Genomic DNA, 19,937 nt, shown 5'->3' with positions numbered 1-19,937 from the left:
TGACTCTACTCACTTCGGAAGCTCTTCATTTCACATCGAAAACTACGGCATGACTCTATTGAGGATTTTTATATGCTATGTAAATGTGTTCAACTATGATCTATGTTTAAGTGTGTAAGTGAAAACAAGAGAAAGTTATATAAATTCCCAAGTACTTAATTTATGTACTCATGATTTAAAAATATATTAGTATAAAAATTTTTATTCCGGCAAATACATGATGTGAAAACTTTAAACAAATTACATACAGAAAAAGAATTTTTTTTCAGAAAATCATACTCCTGGCAAGCTGTTCATTTGGTAGAGATTAATGTAACATCTACCGTTCTAACTGCAGTAAGTACAAATTGAAGGAGACAAAACTTAAAGCAGAAAATTGAATGTTCCTTCATTTTGTTTTCCCTTTAATTGTATTCTTTCGTTTTCTTGTTTCTTTTTCTGGACGAAAAAACAAGAAAGGACCATGCATGTATACACCAATTCAGTTGAGCTGAATTATCAACATTAGGACAAGAAAAACAAAAAAAGATGTATATAATATATGAAAACAAAACTATACAATAACATGAAGGAATGAAAGCACGGCCAAACTAACTCAGAGTTTTTCAATCCATAACATCCATTTTGGAGTAGGAAAATACAGTCAATAGAGCAACAAGAAGAATGACCCCATCTTTCAGAAGGATGAACACTCATCACCCTTGGATATAACCACATCACCTTGTTATTCTTCAGTTGTACTACTTCTCCACCTAAAGATCCCATTTTATATTTTTCTCTTAATCTCTTTTAGTTCAAAAGCTTCAAAATATAATGGAAGAAAAAAAAAAGATGGTTATATTAAATGAATATAAGAACAATCGCAAAAGATTTGAAGGGAACAATCATGGCTGCCTTGAAAAAGCATACCACAATCATGGCTGCCTTAACCATTTTATCCTACACATATGAAGGGAACAAGCCGCACACCTACTCCATACCTTGAATAGAATAAGCAAAGAAAATAACAAGACATGTAATGATAAAAGATTATAATGTAATTAACAAGGAAAAAAGTTCTGCTCCTAGATTATTCAGATCATGTAATTAAGAAGGAAAAAAGTTCTGGTCCCGTTTTATTCAAATATCTTAAGCAAAGTACAAACATATAATATTACATAACAAAAGCTATGTATGAACCAATAAATACAATAATGTTAACTGTATAACCAACTATTGGTACTCTAGTAATACTTTCTTATTCCAGCGCTTGTCCGTGAACACAAGACAACACAAGATTTGACCCCATATTGCGATCATCGTTTGTCGAGGGGAAGTGAAGACGGAATTTCAGCAGCAAAAAGACGTTGATTATCACTCAAATTACCTTTTTATACTCCGATAGCGTAGTGTTGTTGGACGATAAGGGCGTAACACACGCGCAGCCTTCTAATATGATCCTTGTTACAATAAAATTTTCATCAGAAGTTCTGTCAAAATATAACACATTTTTTTCTTACTTTGGTGGTGGTAAGGTGTTATATTCTTTTACTCCCAGTAATTTTCTCTTATTACATATTTTACCTGGAAACTGTACCGCATGACTGTCAACTTCCCTAATGCTTGGTAGTTGTGAAGGCAGACCTAATAAGAGATGATAAATTTAAGAATATCAAGAGGAAAATAAGTGACAAGATTCTCCATACAAATGAATTTATGCCCATCCCCAACTGATTCTTTTTATCCTGACAAAGTCCCAGTTTGCATATACAACAAAATCTCAAGTAGAAATGTTCAATAACTTACCAACAACATGAAGCCCTAGGCAATTCAAATCTCAAGAATTTTCATCTCCACAGTGAACTGCAACCAAGGTTATAGTGTCTACCCCAATAGATTGAAATACCGAAGTATCATGTACTTTAGAAAAGTTAATCAATTTATATAGTTGACAAATGTAAGTAGACATGTTAAACACACACGTACGGTCTTTGCATCATATCCATTGTTTATCCCACTTTATAGAACAAGTATAAATGGACATATCTGGAGAACACTCACATCCAAGTAACTAAGTTCAGGGCATTCTCTTGCGATGGCTATTGTTTCAACATCCCCAATTTGGTGGGAGCCACTTACATTCAAATGATATAGAGAACAACCTTTAGTAATAGCCACAAGTGTTTTATTCCCTACGTTGGTAATCAAATAGAGATTAATGACTTATTTGAGCCAAAATATCAGTAATCAGGTAGCTAATAACGAGCATTTGGTTAAAAAAAAGTTTAAACTATCTCCGGTGGAAGAATATAACTGGTGAATATTAATGAAAGAGAAGTTGTGAAGGCAAGGACCAACTAAATATAATTATTTGTCAAACGTCATAATATGGAACATATCCAAGGGACTCAGCCAGGTAGGATTAAAAGAAGATGAAAATTGTGCCTAGACAAACTCAATCTTCAATGGACAAGCAACCATTTGCAGCAGCAGAGGCAGCTATACAAATAAAACCATGTCCAAAAGGATAAATGCTCATTTCAAAGAGCATTGAAGAATAGATTTATATGACAATTGAAGAAGAAAGTAATGCAAGCATGGGAGAGGTTGTCCCCAATCTTATCAAGACACTTGATTGAGACACAAACTAAAACTAAGATAACATTAGTTGAGAAAGAAAAAGTCACATACTTATCACAAAACCAAAGGCTAAGATCTGTAATTTTTTTACAGTTCTCACCAACAACTATAATTCCCTTATTTCCAGCATATCAACTCAGATAAGAAGACATCTATTATCAAACAAAATAATTGAATTTCAGGCATCATTTACGAAGGATATTGCACAAGCCAGATTTCACTAATAAAAGATTTAGGGATAATTAACAGCTGTTGGAAACAAAAATCGCTTTCCATATCGGATACAAATAATGCACATGTCTCTACAGGAAACCCATTCCACAGCTAAAATGGTTCTAGGAAAAAAGTATAATAGAAAAGCTTGTCTAAAAGATTGACCAGCTAATGGGTCAATTACAAGCATGAAATATTTAAAAATATTACCAAGCAAACGAAAGAAAAGGATAGCTGTCAGATTTAACTCCAAACTCCAAATCATATACTATTTTGAATTCATTAAGCAATGATCTTACATGGTTTATAGAGTTAATCTTAGTTGTATAACTTTTATCTCAGTTGCAAATGAGCATTTCACGTCTTTCTGTTTTTGTAATTATATCCGCCATAAGTAACCAAAATAGAAAACATTGATGCAAACTTAAATAATTCTGTAGCTGATTAGTAAATATGTTGGGTTGATTTCAGACATGACGATAATATCTTTTGACTTTCAAAAATTAAGTTTGAACTGAATAAGTAAATGACCAAGCGTAACACAAGATTCCAAGTAACTTTAGGAAAATATTGAAATAACAAGATATAACCAACTGGTAAAATAAGTAGATGATCAATTATATTTGATCAAATAAGATCTTATAAGCATTAATATTAAACTATGATGGTGAACTATTACTGACCTTGTTTCGGAGCTTGAGGTAAGTAAAGGTCTAGTGGCAACTTTATCGCCTATCCGGCAAGGAAAAAAACAAGATATGAGTACTGGTAATCATATAAAAAATAAAATAAAGTGTACGTGAGTAGAAAGACAGAATAAAACAGAAAAATTATTCTATTTTAGGATAACAGAAGACTTACAAGGACGTTTTTCGGATAATTTCGTCGTAAACAATATTATATGTAGAATGGTTATCATGGTTGGCTAGTGTGGACGGCCGGATCAGCACTTTGACGCAATTTGAACTCTTTGCTCTCGATAAGGCAACATAAAGTTGATCGTGGGAAAAAACAGGTTCTCGCAAATATATTCCAACGAAATCCAGAGTCTGACTTTGTGCCTTATTTATAGTCATAGCATAGCATAATCTTACTAGGAACTGTGTTCTTTTAAATTGAACTAGTAATCTTTCATCTTGTGAATAATAATGGTATTCTTGGGATAAATACGTGTTTATTTTTAAAATCGCATGTCACGATCTTAGCACTAATAACATGTATCTTAATATCACAGCATATCAATCGTGTACCGTTGCATAAACTTTTATATGGATTCAAGTTACGCAACATTATAATGGGCCGGTTCTCCTTCAAAGTTAATTTATAAGGAGGTAAATCAGCAGGATTTAAAGTGTGTAATAGGTCTTCAAATTAACTTTGATCATTTGGTTCAACTGTTTCATCAATAGCAATAAATGTAGTTGGTTTTTCTGGAAATTTTGCTATAAAGAATATCATTGATTTCATTCACAAAATCATTCTTTGTGGTTAGGATAACATGAGACTCTGTCGAACAAGAATTAGAGGAGCATGCTTGTACGTTTGAGAATGTCATAGTGAATAAATGATCTAGAGATTCTTTTTCAGTTGTAAAGGGAATAACCAAAGAATCTGGAAGTTCAATTTTGTTATTATGGATTTCTACATAAATGACAATTCCTAAATATTAGGAAATATACGCAACTGATAATTTTGTCTAGTGTAAACTCTATATTTACATGGGTAGAAAAGGCGAACAATATTTCGCTAAGTGCCTTCGTACTTTTAATATAGTGTAGAATAGATAAATTTCACTTATGTAAATCCTTTCTTATTTCAACTAGCTACGTACCACGTCATAATAATTATTAACTTTACTAGGATTCTTCAACAGTAGAGTTTACTTCTTGACAGATTAGGTTCTCTTTTTTCTTGGGTCCTTTAAGTATTTACTTATTTTAGGAACACAAATTACTTCCTTCTTGGGGAATGAATAGGCTATGCCTCTCAATGAATACCTAAAGGAGTGATTATACACAAATTGGTTTAAAATTAAAACTTCTGTATGAAACAAACGAAGGGTCAAACAAAGAACACAAACATCAAAAGTGCAAACGGAAAATATCACTTTTGATGACTCTTCTAGGAAGATTGTTGCTGGCCATATACAATTAAATTGAGGGTTCTTTTAATTTTTATCCTTTAATTTTCGTTCTGTTTTGGATCTTTGAGAACAAAGCATAACACGTTAGGTAAGTTTTTTCCTTTTTATGTTCTGTTTACCTTTTATTTCTGTTAATTGTTTTAGTGTACCATCACTTCATATTGGACAAAGTTGCACGTGTTTAATTATTGTTTTATGGTAAAAGGTAGATAATTTAATATTATAATTTAATATTATAATTTAATTATTTTTCTAATATTAAAAGTACGAATGCTATTAGCGAAATATCGTTTGCCTTTTTTACCTTTTAAAAACATATTTCACACTAGAGAAAATATTCATATAATTGTTTTTCTATTATTTCGTAATAGTTACAACAACAACATACCCAGTAAAATCCCACAAGTGGGGTCTTGGGAGAGTAGAGTGTACACAGACCTTACCCCTACCCCGAAAAGGGTAGAGAGGTTGTTTCCAGGAGACTCTCGGCTCAACAAGAGAGACAATAATATCAGAAAAGAAACCAAAAGAAAAGGCATGTAACAACAAAAGATGCCAGAAAGAAAATAACAACAACGAATAAGGGAAGGGACAATACCACAAAACTATGCAACCAACCATGTGAACACAGCATAGACCGCTAACAAACCTGAACAAAACTCTATCAGTCTACCCGGTATAAAGAGGGAAGAACTCTCGACTATCCCTAGCCTGCCACCCTAATGCTCGACCTTCACATGTTTCTATCAAGAGCCATGTCCTTAGAAATCTGAAGCCGCGCCATGTCCTGCCTGATCACCTCGCCCCAATACTTCTTTGGCCGCCCTCTGTCTCTTCTCGTACCTGCCAAAGTCAACTGCTCACACCTCCTAACCAGTGCATCTAGGCTTCTCCTCCGCACGTGTCCGAACCATCTAAGTCACATTTTCCATATCTTGGCATCCATGGGAGCCACGCCCACCCTCTCCCGAGTATCTTCATTCCTAATCTTATCCAGCCTAGTGTGCCCACACATCCATCTCAACATCTTCATTTCTGCTACTTTCATCTTCTGAATATGTGAATTCTTGATTGGCCAACACTCAGCTCCATACAACATGGTCGGTCTAACCACCGCTCTATAGAACTTACCTTTGAGTTTCGATAGCACATTCTTGTCACACAGGACTCCAGACGCTAATCTCCATTTTATCCATCCCACCCCAATACGGTGCATAACATCCCCGTCGATCTCCCTATCTCCCTGGATAATTGACCCTAAGTAATTAAAACTTTCTCTTTTGAGGATGACCTGTGAGTCAAGCATGACTTCCACTTCCGCTTCCCCCGTCAAGTTGCTGAACTTACATTCCACATATTCTATCGTAGTCCTACTTAAATTGAAACCTTTAGACTCCAGGGTCTGCCTCCATACCTCCAATCTCCCATTAACGCCGCCTCGCGTCTCATCAATAAGAACTATATCATCAGTGAACAACATACACAAAGGCACCCTAATTGGATATGGTGTGTCAGTGCGTCCATAGCCAGATCAAATAAGAACGGACTGAGCACCGAACCTTGCTGTAACCCCATAACAACCGGAAAAGGCTCTGAGTCACCTCCCACAGTCCTAACCCGAGTCATAGCTCCATCATACATATACTTTATTGCCCTAATGTAAGCCACCGACACACCTTTCACCTCCAGACACCTCCAAAGGACGTCTCTAGGGATCTTGTCATACGTCTTCTCTAGGTCAATAAATACCATATGCAAATCCCTCTTCCTATCCCTGTATAGTTCCACCAACCTCCTGATAAGGTGGATAACTTCCGTGGTAGAATGATCCGGCATGAGCCCGAATTGGTTTTCCGATATAGACACCGCCCTTCTTATCCTCCCTTCTACCACCCTCTCCCAAATTTTCATGGTATGCCTTAGTAACTTAATATCCTTATAGTTGTTACAATTCTGGATATCCCTTTTGTTCTTGTACACCGGAACCATTGAATTATTTTCCTAATATTTAGGAATTCTAAATCGACTAAATTTTGTATATTAAATATTTCCTTATTAGCTATATAATTTAACAAATTTATTAAAAAAGGTTAGTAACAATTTTAATTACGTAAGGCTTCTTTTTTTTTTTTTTTTTTTTTTTTTACATATTTTAGGTAAATGTTTTGAGTATTTCAGTAAGTTAAGTTTAGAGGACTATTTATATGGAGAAGAAAAAGATTGAAAGTGCGGTATATATAAGTTGATACGATAATTAATTGTATAGGTATCAATTAATGAGTATAAAATTTATAGATTAAACACAAAGCCCTAAATATTTTTGGTAAAATTTCGATAAACTTTTCAAACTCCTTTTAGGTCTATAAGTATTCTCCTTAAGTTGTTGAGTTGCATGACTACGTTAAACCAGTCACTCTTTTGAAGGTTTTCCTCTTTGTTCATTATTTGAATTCGCCTTTATGCGTAGGTACTTCATTGTTCCTCAAATCTTCTCCTTTTAATATACACTAGTATACATACCCGCACAACGCGCGGATAATTAATAAATATAATCATGAATATATATGTTTATTAAATAATTATAAGATTTAGCATATTGTAAAATAATATTGTAAACCTTACATGAGAGAATGCTAACATATTTAGCACCTCAAATGGTTATATTAGATAATACTAATAAAAAAATCAATATATAATCTTTGTCCATTGTCTGAATTTGTTAACCATAACTTTTAACATTATATAATTATTTACTTTTTTTGTTTTACACATATTCAAAATCATAAATTCCTTACATAATCCTCGTCATCATCTTATATGCATTTTTTTTTACTATAATACGTTTGTTAATTTTTTTATTTAGTATTTGTCACGATCCGGATTTTCTACCCTCGGGAATCGTGATGGCGCCTACTCGTGGAAGCTAGGCAAGCCGCATATTGTAGAATTTCTAACTCATTTATTACCCTTTTTTAACAATTTAAAATAACATGTAATCAACAGTGAAACATTAACGATAAATAAGAACAAGCGGAAGACTTAATCTGAGGAAATAACCATAACCAGTACAACTACGCCAACATACATCTTTACCCAGAATCCGGTGTCACAATAGCATGAACTGTCTGTGAATACTACATATAAATGTCTGAAAGAAAAGTACTGTCTGTTTCAGAAATAGATGAAAACAAAATACAACTAAAGATAGAATAGAACGCCGGGCCTGCGGACGCCTGCAGGACTACCTTGGGATCTCTTGTTGGACTGAAGGCAGTCATCCAATGCTACTGTCCAAAAGCTACTGCTATGGGATCTGCACATAGTGCAGAGTGTAGTATCAGCACAACCGACCCCATGTGCTGGTAAGTGCCTGGCCTAACCCCGACTTCGTGACGTGGCTAGGACCAGACTCCAAATAAACTTGTGTAGTATATAATATGCAGCGGAAAATGACACAGAATAAACAAGTAAAGATGGGAGGGGGGTACATGCTGCGGTGAATATCAATACAAACAGTAATTAAGAGAAATACATGAGAACAACTTAAGATCTACAGCAAAAAAATAACAACAATGTTGTGGCGTGCAACCCGATCCATTTATATCACTGTTGCGGCGTGAAACCCGATCCATTCATATCATTGTTGCGGCGTACAACCCCGTTCCATTTATATCACTGTTATGATGTGCAACTCGATTCATTTATATCACTGTTGGGGCGTACAACCGGACCCATTTATATCACTGTTGCGGTTTGCAAACCGATTCATTTATATCACTGTTGCGGTTTGCAACCCGATTCATTTATATCACTGTTGCGGCATGCAACCCGATCCACAAATATAATTTTAAACCAATTCACAAATAGAGTCCCGGCAAGGGATCAAGGAAGAAACAATGCTATCCCGGCAAGGGAATCACCAGTATAAGCAAATACATCCCAGCAAGGGAGAATCAGCTATAACCAAACTTGTTCCAACATTTGACTACCTCAACTAACACCAATACTCAATTACAAGTAATTTTTACGAGAATAATCATAATCCTTGCTCAATGCAGAAAATCATCAACTTAAGCATCCGTAGTATTATTTAAGAATGCCGCAATTTCAATTTAAGACTCATGGTCATGCTTGACACCAACGTATAGATACTCGTCACCTTTCCTATACGTCGTACTCAACAAGTAACATGTAGCAAATAGGACACAATTCCTAATCCCTCAAGCTAGGGTTAGACAAAACACTTACCTCGAACTTCCACGACCAACTCAAACCTCAAACACCGCTTTTCCTTTTGAATTTGGCTTCAAATCAATCGTATCTAGAGATAATCGACTTAATAACATCAATAAAACGCTAAACAATCTAATCCCAATGCTTAATTATAGCTTTCCAATCATTCTTCCCAAATGTCAATAATTGACCCCGAGCCCGCTTGATCAAAATACGAGGTTGGGACCAAAACCCGATCACCCATTCATCCACGAGCCCGAATATATAATTAGTTCCAAAATCGACCTCAAAACGAGGTCTAAATCCCAAATATACAAAAAGCCCTAACTCTACCCAAATCCCTAATTTTCTGCCCTTAAAGACATGATTTAAGCCTAGAAATATAATGGGTGTTAATGGAAATTGAAGAAAATGAGTCTACGATTACTTACCTATGAATTTGTGGTGAAATTCTCTTTCAAAAATCGCCCAATTTGAAGTTTGGAAGAAGAAGTTATGAAATTTTGGTTTAATCCCGTATGTGTTCTGTTCTGTTTAAATGACTGGGCAAAATTGCCCTTTGCGATCGTGGACAAAGGAATGCGATTGCATAGGGTAAGGGAGATTGGCCACTACGATCGCGGTCAAGGCAGTGCGATTGCATAGAAGAAAATGGATTCCCTTCCCACGCTTTGTTTAACACATTACGATAGCGGAAGAAACAATGCAATCACATAGAACAATTTGTGACTCCCAGAATTTACTCTACGCGATCGCGGAAGGACCTATGCGATCGAATAGCATAAAATAGGACCCTAAAATTTACACTATATGATCGCGAACCTTCCTATGCGATCGCATGGTACAAAATAACTGGACACCAGCAACATCAGAAAACCAGATTTTTCTAAGTCCAAAAACACTCCGACGCCTATCCGAAACTCACCCGAGCCCTCGGGGCTCCAAACCAAACATGCACACTACCTCAAAAATACCCTACGGACTTACTCCTGCACTCAACTCACCAAAATAACATCAACAACTATGAATTTAGCATCAAAATCATGAAATTTCTTAAGAACTTCAAAATTTTCAATTTTTCTCAAAAACGATCCGATTCACGTCGTTTCAACTCCGTTACTTACCTAATTTTATAGACTTATCTTAAATCACATATACAATATGTATCGGGTACCAGAACCAAAATATGGGCCCGATACCATCATGTTTTAATCATAATTTATTTCCAAACCTCATAAATAATTTCAGAAAATAATTTTCTTTAAAAATTCATTTCTCGGGCTTGGGACCTCGGAATTCGATTCTGGGCATACGCCCAAGTCCCATATTTTTCCACGGACCCTCCGGGACCGTCAAATCACGGGTCCAGGTCCATTTACCCAAAATGTTAAATGAAGTCAACTTAAATGCATTTTAAGTCAAAATTCAATATTTTTCACAGATTTTCACATAATAGCTTTCCGGCTAAGTGCCCGGACTGCACACGCAAATTGAGGTGAAGCTGAAAGAGGCTTTTAAGGCCTCGGAACATATAACTCATTTCAAAAACAAGTGATGACCTTTTGGGTGATAACATTCTCCAGCTCTAAAACAACCGTTCGTCCTCGAACGGACATAAGAAGGAAGTACCTGAGTCAGGGAAAAGATGGGGATAACGGCTCCGCAAATCGGACTCGAACTCCCAAGTCGATGCCTCAGTAGGCTGACCTCTCTACTGAACACGAATTGAAGGAAAACGCTTCGATCTCAATTGACGAACTTGCCGGTCTAGAATAGGTACCGGCTCCTCCTTATAAGACAAGTCCTTGTCCAACTGGACAGTGCTGAAATCTAACACGTGAGATGGATCGCCGTGATATCTTCAAAGCATGGACACATGAAATTCTAGATGTGCGGCTAATAAGCTCGGCGGCAATGCAAGTCTATAAGCCACCTCAACCACTCGATCAAGAATCTCAAACGGGCTAATGAACCTAGGGCTAAGCTTGCCCTTCTTCCCAAATCTCATCACGCCCTTCATAGGCGATACTCGAAGCAATACCCGCTCACTGACCATGAATGCCAAATCACGAACCTGCGGTCGGCATAACTCTTTTGCCTGGACTGAGCTGTACGAAGCCTATCCTGAATAATCCTGACCTTGTCCAAGGCATCCTGCACTAGATCCGTACCCAACAACCGAGCCTCTCCCTGCTCAAACCATCCAACCGGCAACCGACACCGCCTACCATAAAAGCCTCATAAGGAGCCATTTGGATAATTGATTGGTAGCTGATGTTGTAGGAAAACTCCGCTAAAGGAAAAAACTGATCCCACGAGCCTACAAAGTCAATGACACTAGCTCAGAGCATATCCTCCAAAATCTGAATAGTTTGCTCGGACTGCCCGTCCGTTTGAGGATGAAATGATGTGCTCAACTCAACTCGTGTGTCCAACTCTCGCTGAACTGCTCTCTAGAAATGTGAGGTAAACTGCTTACCTTGGTCCGAAATAATAGACACAGGCACCCCATGAAGACGAACAATCTCCGGATATAGATCTCAGCTAACCTCTCGGAAGAATAGGAGACTGCCACATGAATGAAATGTGCTGACTTGGTCAGCCTATCAACAATAACCCACACTACATCGAACTTCCTCTGCGTCCGTGGGAGTTTAACAACGAAGTCCATAGTGATCCGCTCCCACTTCCACTCAAGAATCTCAATCTTCTGGAACAACCCACTAGGACTCTGATGCTCGCACTTAACCTACTGACAATTCAAACACCGAGCCACATATGCAACGATACCCTTATTCATTATATGCTACCAATAATGATGTCATAAATCCTGCTACATCTTCGCAGCGCCCGAATGAATAGAGTACTGGGAGATATGAGCCTCCTCTAAAATCAACTCTCGAAGTTCATCCATATTAGGCGCACAAACTCGACCCTGCAATCTCAAAACTCCATCATCACCTAAGGTAACCTGGTTGGCACCTCCGTGCTGCACCGTGTCTCTATGGACACATAAATGGGGATCATCATACTGCCGATCACAGATACGCTCAAATAAGGAAGAATGTGCGACCATGCAAGCTAACATTGGGCTCAGAAACATCCAACCTCAGGAATTGATTGGCCAAAGCCTGAACATCCAAAGTAAGCGGCCTCTCACTGAACAGAATATAAGCAAGACTGCCCATACTGGCTGACTTCCTACTCAAAGCATCGACCACCACATTGGCGTTTCCCGGATGATATAAGATGGTGATATCATAGTCCTTTAATAGCTTCAACCACCTTCTCTGCCTCAAGTTCAATTCCTTCTACTTGAACAAATACTACAGACTCTTGTGATCCGTGAACACCTCACATACCATGCCATACAGATAATGCCTCCAAATCTTCAACATATGAACAATGGCTGCTAACTCCAAATCATGAACTGGATAGTTTTTCTCGTGAATCTTCAACTGTCGCGAAGCGTAAGCAATGACCTTGCCATCCTTCATCAACACTGTACCAAGACCAATGCGAGATGCATTACAATAAACTGTATATGGCCCTGAACTTGTGGGCAAAACCAACACTGGTGCTGTAGTCAAAGCTGTCTTGAGCTTCTGAAAGCTTACCTCACACTCGTCCGACCACCTAAACTGGGCATCCTTATGGACCAACATAGTCATCGGGGCTGCGATGGATGAAACCCCTCCACAAACTGACGATAGTAGCCTGCCAATCCCGAGAAACTCTGGATCTCCGTAGCTGATGCTGGTCTAGGCCAGTTCTTGACTGCCTCAATCTTCTTCGAATCAACCTGAATACCCTCTGTTGATACGACATGACCCAGGAATGCAACTGAACTCAACCAAAACTCACACTTCGAAAACATGGCATACAACTAACTGTCCCTCAAAGTCTGAAGAACCACTCTAAGATGCTGCTCGTGCTCCTCTCGACTGCGGGAATAGATCAAAATATCATCAATGAAGACTATCACGAATGAATCCAAGTAAGGCCTAAACACTCGGTTCATCAAATCCATAAAAGTTGCTAGGGCATTTGTCAACCCGAATGACATCACCAAGAACTCAAATGTCCATATCGAGTACGGAAAGCTGTCTTAGGGACATCGGATGCCCTAATTCTCAACTGATGGTAGCCAGATCTGAAGTCAATCTTTGAAAATACCTTGTCACCCTAAAGTTGATAAAACAAATCATCAATCCTCGGCACTGGATATTTATTCTTGATTGTAACCTTGTTCAACGTTGGTAATCTATACACATTCGCATCGATCCATCCTTTTTCTTAACAAACAAAACCGGCGCACCCCAAAGCGAAACACTAGGTATAATGAAACCATTTTCAAGCAAGTCTTGCAACTGTTCCTTCAACTCTTTCAAATTGGGTGGGGCCATACGATACAACAGGATAGAAATAGGTTGAGTGCCCGAAGCCAAATCAATGCAAAAGTTAATATCCCTATCGGGTGGCATACCCAACAGGTCTGAAGGGAATACCTTAGGGAACTCACGAACAACAAGCACAAAATTAATAGAAGGAACCTCAACACTAGAATCACGAACATAAGCCAAATAGGCCAAACACCCCTTCTCGACCATATGCCGAGCCTTCACATAAGAGATAACACTACGGATAGAATGACCAGGAGTCCCTCTCCACTCTAAACGAGGTAAACCCAGCAAGGCTAAGGTCATAGTCTTGGCATGACAGTCCAAGATAGCATGATAAGGTGATAACCAGTCCATCCCCAATATAACATCAAAATCAACCATGTCTAGAAGAAGCAAATCTACTCGAGTCTCAAGATTCCCAATCACCACAATACAAGAACGATGGACTCGATCTACCACAATAAAATCACCCACTGGTATAGACACATATATAGGGGCACTCAAGGAATCACTAGGCATGACCAGATACAGTGCAAAATAAGATGACACATATGAGTTGGTAGACCCTGGATCAAATAAAACTGAAGCATCCCTGCCACAAACCAGAACAGTACCTGTGATAACTGCATCGGAAGCCTCAGCCTCAGGCCTGGCTGGAATAGTATAACATCGAGGCTGGGCCCCACCACCCTAGACTACGTCTCTGGGACGGCCTACAGCTGACTGGCCTCCACCTCTAGCGGTCTGAGCTCCACCTCTAATACCTCTACTTCCACCTCTAGCACCTCTACCCCCACCCCTAGCTGGCGGAGCAGGCGGTGGAATACCTAGTGCCTGAAACATAGTACGGGAACCCTGCAGATGTGACTGAGTACCCACCAATCTCAGACAAGCCCTTCAGATATGACCATACTCACCACACTCATAGCATCCACCTGAGTGCTGCGGCTGAGGAAACTGAGACTGACCCTAGTGACTTGAATGACCACCCCGAAAACTCTGGAGCGGTGGTGCACTGATAGGAGCTGGTGGTGTACTGTAGGACTGCTGATCAGAATACTGCATATGAGAACCACGACAACCTGAAGTACCGTGATAAACCTGAAGTACTGACTGAAAGGGCCTAGGAGGATGGCCCCTATCATATGAATCCTTACCTCCAGACGAGGCACCACTGAATATGCCTAAATGATGAGGCCTCTTGTCCAGCCCATGACCACCTCCCTATGACAGAACCGTCTCTACTCTCCTGGCCACATTAGCCGCCTCCTAAAAAGAAATCTCACTCCCTGTCTCCCTATCTAAAGTCGAATAGGTTGGATAAGTCCCTCTATGAACCTCCTCACCCTATCTCTCGGTGGGAAGTATGAATCTGGTCTCATATTGAGCCAAGTCGATGAATCTGGTCTCATACTGAGTAACTGTCATAGCTAGAGATGCTCAAACTGCCTCCGATAGGCCTCTCTCTGAGTAATAGGGAGAAACTTCTCCAGAAATAGCTGAGTAAACTGCTCCCAATTCAAAGCTGGTGATCCGGCTGGTCTGGCTAAGCAATAATCTCTCCACCAAGTCTTGGTGGATCCAGATAACCGAAAAGTAGCAAAATCGACCCTATTGGTCTCTACTATCCCCATGTTCCTAAGAACCTAATGACAACTATCTAGATAATCCTGGAGATCCTCAAAAGATGCACCGCTGAAAGTAGTAGTGAAGATCTTGGTGAACCTGTCCAATATACACAAAGCATCGGCAGACATAGCTGATCCATCACCGGCCTGTGCGGCTACTCGGCTGAAGAAGCAATATGTGACCTCGCCATTCGCGAAAGAACAAGAGTAGAGGTTTCAACTTAGCAGTAAGAAAACAAAATCGCACGATAGGATAGAATAGATGTGAAGATTTTTCCTAACTCTGTAGCCTCTAGGGGATAAATACAAATGTCTCCGTACCGATACCTCAGACTCTATAATCTTGTCCGTGTATTGTGAGACCTATGTAACCTAGAGCTCTGATACCAACTTGTCACGACCCGAATTTCCCACCCTCAAGAGTCGTGATGGCACCTACTCGTGGAAGCTAGGCAAGCCGCGTATTGTAGAATTTCTAACTCCCTTATTACCCCTTTTTAACAATTTAAAATAACATGTAATCAACATTGAAACATTAGCGATAAATAAGAACAAACGGAAGACTTAATTTGAGGAAATAACCATAACCAGTACAACTACACCAACATACATCTCTATCCGGAATCCGGTGTCACAATAACACGAACTATTTACGAATACTACATACAAACGTCTGAAAGAAAAGTATTGTCTGTCTCAGAAATAGATGAAAACATAATACAACTAAAGATAGAAGAGAACGCCGGGCCTGCGGATGCCTGCAGAACTACCTCGAGATCTCTAGCTGGACTAAAGGCAGTCACCCAATGCTACTATCCAAAAGTTGCTGTTCCGGGATCTGTACATAGTGCAGAGTGTAGTATTAGCACAACCGACCCCATGTCCTGTAAGTGCCTGGCCTAACCCCGACGAAGTAGTGACCAGTCTAGGACTAGACTCCAAATAAACCTGTGCAGTATATAATATGCAGCGGAAAATGATACAGAATAAATAAGTAAAGATGGGAGGGGGGTACATGCTGCGGTGAATATCAATACCAACAGTAATTAAGAGAAATACATGAGAAAAACTTAAGCTCTACAGCAAAAAATAACAACACTGTTTTGGCGTGCAACCTGATCTATTTATATCACTGTTGCGGTGTGCAACCCGATCCATTTATATCACTGTTGCAGCGTGCAACCTAATCCATTCATATCATTGTTGGGGCGTGCAACCTGATCCATTCATATCATTGTTGCGGCATGCAACCCTATCCATTTATATCACTGTTGCGGCATGCAACCCGATCCATTCATATCATTGTTGCGACGTGCAACCTGATCCATTTATATCACTGTTGCGGCGTGCAACCCGATCCATTTATATCATTGTTGCGGCATACAACCCAACCCATTTATATCATTGTTGCGGCGTACAACACGATACATTTATATCATTGTTGCGGCGTGCAACCCGATCCACAAATACAATTTAAAACCAATTCACAAATAGAGTCCCGACAAGGGATCAAGGGAGAACAACGCTATGTTGATACCCAATTTTTTCTGTATATTTTTATATGCAAAATAATTTTGAAAATAGCATATGTATGCATATATAAGTATTTACAAATATTTTCATTATTTTTTCTTAATTTTAAAGGCTTTTAAAATCAATTTTATTGGCTTATTTTATCAAGAAAAATCCAATAAGTGCCAAAAATTATCATTTTTGGTGATTCACTTGTTGAATTCTCATATTTATGCTAAACTACAGCTCAAATAATTTTTGCATGCTTTTACAAATTTATTTAGTATTTTTAAAGCTCAACTGCATGTAATTGCAATATTAGCCTCATTTACGATTTGATTGCATTCATATTTATAAAAATTAAGTCCAGTATTTTTAAATTGATAATTATATATTATAAATCATTTTAGTACTTAAAATTTATTTCCAGATTTTAGTTTGCTATTTTTATAAAAATAAATGGGGAAAAGTGGCTATTTAAAATCTAATCAGATTTCATTTCAGTTTCAGCCTAATTTGCACACCTAATCCAACCTAATTTTAATTTCGAATGACACGCTCAATTCCTAAAATTACCCGACCTACAGCCCGTTTAAATGACCCGCCCGCCCCCCGTTTAATCCAGGCCGTTGATCAAAATGATCAACAACCACATTTCAACCTTACCATTTTTAATTACCCATTACCCCCTTAAACCTAAATCATTTTCCACCTACCAAGTCGCCTCTGAACCCCCCATTCTCTCAAACCCTCTCAAAACTTCTCAAACCCTAGCCACCTCCTACCATTTCCACTTAGAAAACCACCGGAATCCATGGCTTCCAAGGCTATAGAAACCCTACACCGGCCTACTATGGAATCCATGCGCCTGATTTCTTAACATTCAAGGCCTGACCATGAAGGGTCGTATCCATACCTCTGTCGATTCGAAGTTTCATGGTCATCTCCGGCTTTGCTTCGGCGTACTATGGTTGTTTGAGCCTGACCACGACCTCTCCTACTTAGATCGGTAACTTTTCCAAGCTTTTCTCACTACTGGGGTTCTTCTGAAACACTAACCCTTCGAGGTTTTTCCGATTCCTTTAGTTCCGTTATGTATCTATGCTTTCCCTAAGCTTTTAAACGATTTTTCTAGCTTTTCTTTCAAAAAACTACTTTCAAAACCATTTCTTTTTCGATCTAGGGTTTTCTGAAAAGCATTTAAATGTTGCTCTGACTTTCTTTTTCGTTTTGTGTATTTGCCTCTACTGTGCTCTTGTATTTTCTTCTACTGTGTTCTTGTATTCTTCTTCTACGGTGTTTTCCTATACTGTGTTCTTGTGTGTTTCTCCTACTGTAACTTCCTTTACTATGTTCTTAAGTGTTTCTTATTAAGTTCCGTCTACTGAGCTCTGTTTATGTTTCTTTTAGAACTTCTTAGCATGCTTCTTCTACTGTTTTTATCAATTTTTCCCATTATGTTTCGTGTTAGCTTCTCCTACTCTATTTTCTTTGATCTCTTCTGTTGTGTTCTGCATGTTGCTTTTCTATCTTGTTTTCTCATGAGTTTTGTTGCTGAAAGGAATATGTTAGAAGTTTCAGTTCTTTTCTGAGACCTCTGAACCTGTTTCGAATTTTATTACTTGCCCTCTCATCTCTACACTCGATTAATGGCGGAAACCCTAGAATTTGGGGGTTCTTCCAGGTTTGGCTATGTGATTTGCTTGAACTAAGGTTTTATTTCAAAAACCCCAACTCTTTCAGACCAATTTTGAGTCTCTGAACTGAGCTTGGTCATCCTAGTTTTCAGGCAATTCTAAACTCTTTTTACATGATCTTTTGCATGTTATCAGAATGATACTTCTCTTCTGTATTACTGACTTATGTGACGAACCACTACCTACTGATTTTGCAATGGCACAACACCTTCTTTCAACTCAACATGTTTGTATGCTCTTTATATGTGATGAACCTCCCTCTAAAGGGGTTTTCAAATTTATGATTAGTTCAGACTTTCTTTTTAATAGGACTAGTTGATTTTCCTTCCTTGTTTGCTGATTTTCCTCATGACTCGACTTAATTTTAAAACCCTTCTCAGCTTTATGACTTGGTTCATTCATGGATCAGTAATTACAAGATCCCTGACCATTGATTTACGGGCTACTAATTGATTTCTTACCTTATTTGTACAACCGTGTACTTCAAAATCCTATCATTAAATAACATTTTATGTATTTGCCCCTAATTGAATGCTTTGCACAAAGTGCTTATTCAATTTCTTTCCTTAAATCATTTTTACCCATTTGAATCTGAATTCCCTAATTAAGGGAAGTCTTGTGTAATTGATTCTTAATTGACAATCAGTTCCTTAACTATTTTTCTTACCTTATTTCTGCCTGATTTTCACACCATAAATGCACAACTCTTTCACAAACTCATCATCAACTGAGAATCCTTCTGAACTCATACTCTTTAATAATAATATTCTCTTCTTGTATGCACTGTGGCCTATTTTGCAAGGCTACTGCATTTTCTCTATTTGTTTCTTTGAAACTGGTATGTCCTAATTTAAGCTTCAGCATCATCACAATGTGTTCATTTACAGCTTTTATGTCCATGTCTACTTTACTGTTTCTGTAAAGTTCAATATTTAAGTTAGTACACTCATATCTTTCTGTCTATTTCTGCTGTGATTCTTTGCTCCCTATCCCCATTACCCCTATGTGTTTGAGAGTTCTGACTTAAGGCATGGCAATGTTAGTTGTTGCCCATGAATTAAGTTTGAACCAATGGGGTCTTAACCTCTAAGCAAACAGGTTGGAGGGTGTGACAGCATCACCCATTGCTGGGTGTTTCTATTAGCCTGCTTTTCTTTTGCACTTGCAAATTCCCCATTCCCCTACACCCCTATGTGTACTGATTTAGGCTGTTTCGCTTTTCCCTTTTCCCTTTCAGCACTCTATTTCTGCACTTGCACTCTCTCTTAGTCTCTACGTTCTGTCCCCCTCTTGTGAGACTTGCCTTGGGACCTTGAGTTCCCTCTAAACTTGGACACCTGAGGGCTGGCCCTTCCACACTGCACTATATCTTAATCCGGTAATACATTTGGGTGTAAGCACTGTCCGGAGTTCATATGAGAATCTTAGGGAACTTTGATATATCCAAATGGGAGAAAGGCTTTGGAACATGATCACTTGGAGTTGGTTT

The 19,937-nt window shown here is 38.4% G+C and overlaps 1 protein-coding gene across 1 annotated transcript; it reads right to left on the bottom strand.

Moving 5' to 3' along the window:
• Positions 1–5,894: 5,894 nt before the first annotated feature.
• LOC138881265 (uncharacterized) lies at positions 5,895–6,811 on the bottom strand. The gene is made up of 2 exons (XM_070161481.1): positions 6,535–6,811; positions 5,895–6,433 (listed from the first exon to the last, which is right to left on the bottom strand). Exons 1-2 carry the CDS (start codon positions 6,809–6,811, stop codon positions 5,895–5,897), a joined length of 816 nt encoding a protein of 271 aa, XP_070017582.1.
• Positions 6,812–19,937: the final 13,126 nt, after the last annotated feature.

The sequence above is a fragment of the Nicotiana sylvestris genome, chromosome 11, assembly GCF_000393655.2.
Source record: "Nicotiana sylvestris chromosome 11, ASM39365v2, whole genome shotgun sequence".
In the NCBI taxonomy this organism is placed as follows: Eukaryota; Viridiplantae; Streptophyta; class Magnoliopsida; order Solanales; family Solanaceae; genus Nicotiana; species Nicotiana sylvestris.
Note: the sequence above shows the minus strand (reverse complement) of the source record. Positions and strands in the feature narration are given on the sequence as shown.

What these genes read in the sequence shown, in the direction of transcription:
- LOC138881265 (XM_070161481.1), bottom strand. Translation starts at nt 6,811, where the DNA reads ATGCCGGATCATTCTACCACGGAAGTTATCCACCTTATCAGGAGGTTG. An exon ending in TGTTATGGGGTTACAGCAAG is followed by an intron (nt 6,434 to 6,534) that starts GTTCGGTGCTCA and finishes CTGATGATATAG; the next exon opens with TTCTTATTGATGAGACGCGA.